Source organism: Arachis duranensis, chromosome 3, assembly GCF_000817695.3.
Source record: "Arachis duranensis cultivar V14167 chromosome 3, aradu.V14167.gnm2.J7QH, whole genome shotgun sequence".
Lineage (NCBI taxonomy): Eukaryota > Viridiplantae > Streptophyta > Magnoliopsida > Fabales > Fabaceae > Arachis > Arachis duranensis.
In genome coordinates this window covers 5,280,472-5,285,474 of record NC_029774.3, presented here as the reverse complement: position 1 = coordinate 5,285,474, position 5,003 = coordinate 5,280,472, and the positions used below count along the sequence as shown (strand labels likewise).

General features: G+C 38.7%; 1 protein-coding gene across 1 annotated transcript; it reads right to left on the bottom strand.

Moving 5' to 3' along the window:
- Window positions 1–509: 509 nt before the first annotated feature.
- Window positions 510–3,084, bottom strand: LOC107476612 (uncharacterized). The gene is made up of 3 exons (XM_016096450.3): window positions 2,867–3,084; window positions 2,692–2,757; window positions 510–882 (listed from the first exon to the last, which is right to left on the bottom strand). The coding sequence occupies exons 1-3, from the start codon at window positions 2,912–2,914 to the stop codon at window positions 817–819; spliced, it is 180 nt and encodes a 59-aa protein (XP_015951936.1). The 5' UTR covers window positions 2,915–3,084; the 3' UTR covers window positions 510–816.
- Between the last annotated feature and the right edge of the window lie 1,919 nt (window positions 3,085–5,003).

Genomic DNA, 5,003 nt, shown 5'->3' with positions numbered 1-5,003 from the left:
CCATCTACCTCAAATCCCCATTATAACAGGAACGATTGAAGAAAGCCGTTTAAACAATACATAGCAATCTTTGATCACAAGGAGGGAAGCTTCCCTTGTTATGTGCATTAAGCATTGTAATCTCCTAATTGGGGAAGGCATACACAACTTCAAAAGACATCCTCGTATTGACAGACTCATCCCTCCTGGTCCTGTGAAGTAGTCTCATTAAATAGATTAAATAGAAACTAAGAATCCTAAGGTTATTAAACCTTCATTCAAACCGACTCACTTAGATTACCTTAGAGAGCTTCTTCCCCTTGACGTAGCTTGAAAACAAGGGACTAAGACATAATCTATTTGTTATAAAAGCTTAATAATTTTAGTATTTTATCAAACGGACTCACCATTGGCAAAGTATAACTATGAATACTTATTTTGAGATCATTGGCCTGATTTAACAATGCATGTGAAATTTCAAAATGCAAAATGAGTTAAACTAAGAATTCACGGCGTCATAGACACGAGAATTTAGCGAACAAAATCCTCTTTTCAGGTTTCAAGTTGACAACAACTAAGGCAGGAGCAGGGGCCTTGAGAATATAAATTAGGAACTCAAAATAAGACAGGCTACTTATTAAAACATGGCAAAACCACGATAATTGAAATTTCTTTTCATAGTTCACTTAACTCAAATGCTGTATCAATATCAAAACCTAAAACCAGAAAGCTTTTTTTAAAAAAATTGAGAGAAAACATGGTACAGTTTCTTGTAATTAATTATTTCCGCATCCTACTCAAGCCATGGAACAAAGGGCCCCAAGGCTCTCATTCCTTTCAGTGATGAGCCTGAGCCTTAGCTTGAGCCTTTGCTTCAGCTCTCTGTTGGGATTTCACTTTTGCCTGAAAGAACATACAGATAAAGAGAACCAAACATCAACAACCACAAGAACAAAAGTCAACAGAACTAATTGAATCTAAATATAAACCCATCATTACACAAGTTCCACGAAGCACACAATAATCATAATATTACAAACAAGATACAGAGTGCTTGTTTGGGCGCCATTAAATCGATAAAAAAAAATCTTTTTTCAATGAAAAAAATCTTCTTTTTTTTATTTTTAGTGTGTGGCAAATTTCTAATAGTAAAACTAAAAATACTAGAAAAATTAAAAAAAAAAATCTTTTTTGAGAAGCTACAATTTTCATCTTTTTTTAAAAGATATTTTTTCTTTATAAAAAATGTTTTTCACATAATAAATGAACAAAAAAATACTTCTTTTATTTTACCCAAACAAAAAGATCTTTTTACATGAGATATCCAAACATGAAATCACTTTTACTTTTGTAAAAGATCTTTTAAAAAAATATCATTTAAAAAAAATCTTTTTCGAGAATGGCACCCAAACAAGCCCAGAACCCTGAAGTTCTTATATAACCTAGGGAAACAAATTTGGCGGGGGAACGGGGAAGAAAAGAAAAAAACAAAATGGGAGTACATCAACATTGGGCTATGTTTGGAAGAGTAGGAAGTAATGGAATGGAATGGAAGGGAAGGGAAGGGAAGGGAATGAGCAAACAGTGTATTGCTTAGATATTAAAAGGGGAAAAAATAGATCAAACAAAATGAAACATGATGGAATAAATAGGATAGAATCATTATTCTTGAGTAGTAATCCTCTTCATTCCATCCTTTTTCCCCGAACAATGGAGTGGCAATCTCCATTCTTAAATACTCGAACAATGATTTGGAATCTCTGCTCAATTGCAGACCACTCAACTCCTCCATTTCATTATAGGATGCAGTGATAATAAATTCTAGCCTATTGTGCTCAATTTTTCTTCCCCTCAAACTTTGAGTGGAAGGAAGGGATGAGATGGAATGGAAGATCTATTCCACCATACTCCATTCTTTTATATCCAAAAAATGACATGGATCATTTACTCCATCTCATTCCATTTCATTTCAGCACATTCCTATACATGGCACCCATCAATTGAAATACAAACAACAAACTGTAACCAAACCTTATATTCTGTGTTTCCATTCGATCATATTCCCTTCCATTTCACACATCATGACATATCCAAACATAGCCTTAAGCTTACAAAACTAGTAATAAAAATACAACATAGCACAGCATAACATTTATTTATATCATATGTAAACTAAAGAGAATATTAGGTCAAGGGTGGATGAACATTTTGCCCAGCAACAATGGGACTACTTAGGTACTTAGCAATACAGGTCTAATATTATTGACTAAATAGTCACTCAAGCGAGAAGCAATATGACTTAATCGAAGCAAGCACTGCAGATCTATCCTTAAAGTAGGATCTGTAATCAGTAAAGTTTTGATTCACCGCCATACGCAGCACTAACGAGCAACGATTGTTCTTCGGTCAAATAAAATAAACTAAAATAAAACTTCATTTTCATCAGAAATGGTGCTTCGCTGATGCACGAGATAAAACAAATTGAGACAACCTCACATCACAGGCGTTCCAAACACTATTGCAGCTCAAAATAGAGAAACCACCACTCGATTTTATGAATGCAGTGATTACAAACGTGCGTGAATTGCAATTCAGACCAACATTGTGTAACAGGTCAAATTCGCAGAGATCATGGAATTGCCAAAAAGAAAAACCCTAACCACTAATCGAACAATCAACGATCATATGCAAACAAAGGATTCGCGAGAATACCTTGAGGTATTTGAGCTTAATGCTTCCATAAACAAGGCCGAACGAGAAAGCGGAAGCTCGAGCGACCTGAGAACACACAAGATTTCAGAAAAAAGAGAAAGAATTCAACTGAATTCGTACCTTACCTTTTTTGATAGGGAAACAAAGAGGGAAAAGGGGAAATTAGAATCCGTACCAAAGCTAAGGTGCTTGTGCCAGAATAAGGTCCAGGTGGCGGCGCCATGGAACTGATTGGATAGTAGCTGAGCGAGAGAGAAAGAGAAACAGAAATGGAAGAAGGAAGAAAAACGAGTGCCGAGCTAACTATATATGAAGATTGAAGAAAAGACACTCCAAAATTCTCGTTTATTGAACCCTAGTCTGTGTGTAAGAAATGCGAGCATGACTCGCTCCCCTCTAACGACGTCGTTTGCTTAGGCTTAGTTTTTTGGATGAACAAATTGGGCTAAATGCCCAAAAACAAAATCTACAAAAAATTTATTCTATAAACTCAATTTGGGTTACTTGGGAACAAATAATTACCCCAGACCCAAAAGCCCAGTGTAAGCCCATATCCCTTGTTTATCACAAAAAGAGAAATATGCTCCCAGTCCCAAAACAAACCCCCCTTATGCTTATGCCTCTCCTTTAGCACCATTCCCTCTTGATTTTGTAGCTTAAAACCTAATTACATCATACAATTAATCTGGGGGTCCAACCAAGACGACCTTATGCTACTTGAAAGAGTGGTATTACTCTCTGACCCCAAAAAAGATAAAAAAGAAAGAGTGATATACATGCAGTCACTGTTTTTGTGTCTCTTCTCATCTGCATTGTTTATTTTGTTGAAGCCTTAATAGAAAGTTGATGTAGATTGGTACCGATATACATTTCATCGTTTTAGTTTTGATTTTAATAATAAAAACATCAATATTTATAGAGTAAAGCTCAAGTTGAAATGCAAAAATACATATTACAAATGCAAAATATATAAAGTAAAAATTGAAATACAAAATATATTATAAATAGTGTACAGAGTGCTTCTGATACGGGTTGAGGAGAACCGGGAACCTGCGAGCTGGATCGGATGTTGGATGGCCCAGATGGAGCGGAGGGGAGGTACCTGCAAAGATACTCCGACGCTCAAGTCAGAATGGATCTAAGAGGTATAAGGTGTGTGGGATGGATGATTACCTGGTGGGACTTGGGTCCTCTTATTTATAGATGATGGCGGTTATCTTATCTCTTATCTTATCTGGCTGAGATAAGAGGTGTGTTTAAATTCAAAAGTTGGTTAGAGGGCCGATACGGGGCCTTCTAGAGAGATGAAGTGAGTTGACCCGGTAAGCCGGGTTTCGGGTTCGACCCTAGGTCCGGGATCCGTGGGCCGGATCCATAACAGTTGCCCCCGTAGCGAGAGAGCGAGTGTCTTCGGTTTGTCGCTAGGAGTTCGAGCCGTTTCTTTACGTTGGTGCTGGTCGAGTGCACGTTTGGTGATGAGGTCGGCTCCTCGATTTTGTTTTGGCTTTGATGTGACTTTTCCGTGTCTCGCTGCACTTGTTGCGTCTTTTGAGGTGCAATTGATTAGTTTGCCTTTCCGAGGGGGCATTTATTGTGAAGGGGTCTTTCTCCTTTTTACCCCCGTGAGTTTTTTATTGCCCCCCAGGGTCAGTTACGTCTTTTCGTTTTATTTTTGAAACCGTTTGCTTTGGTTTTTATTTCCCTCGTCAGTTTTTTCTTTTTTCCGAAAGAAAAGGGAACTGTTCATTTCCTGGAGGACTTTTCGTTTGGTTTTTTGCTTCCTAGTGCCGTTCTGCTTCTTCTTGTCTCCAAGCCTTCTTCTCAAGCTTCCTTCAGTTTCACCAGGTTGGCGTTTTTGCTTTTTTCCTTTCATATTTGTTTGTGCATGCCTGTTCTGTTTTTGCTATCTGTTTTGCCGCGTCTGGTGTTTTCGTTGGGTTCGGGGAAGGGGCTGAGCACCGCCGTTTTTACTTTGATTGTAGTGGTGGTTTAAGACGTTTGGGTTTGGTAGTGGTGTTTTTAGGTTATTATTTTTGTCATTGTTAGAGTTGGTAGGCTGATGGTGGTGCTCCTCCCTGTTATAGGTATGCAGCGTCGGAGAAATGAGGGTGTGGGTGCCCCCATTGCCCCTTCCAGGGGTGTTCCCAATCGCTATGGTTGGGTGACCAGCGATGTCTGGGGCGTTCCGTCGCGGATGACGGAGGGTGATCTCCAACGGCTCCGCGATCAGGGGGCGATTTGTGGTGGTGGTGAGGAGGAAGGGCGATATGAGCTCGTGCTCCCTGATGCGGATGAGCGTGTCTGCTACCTAA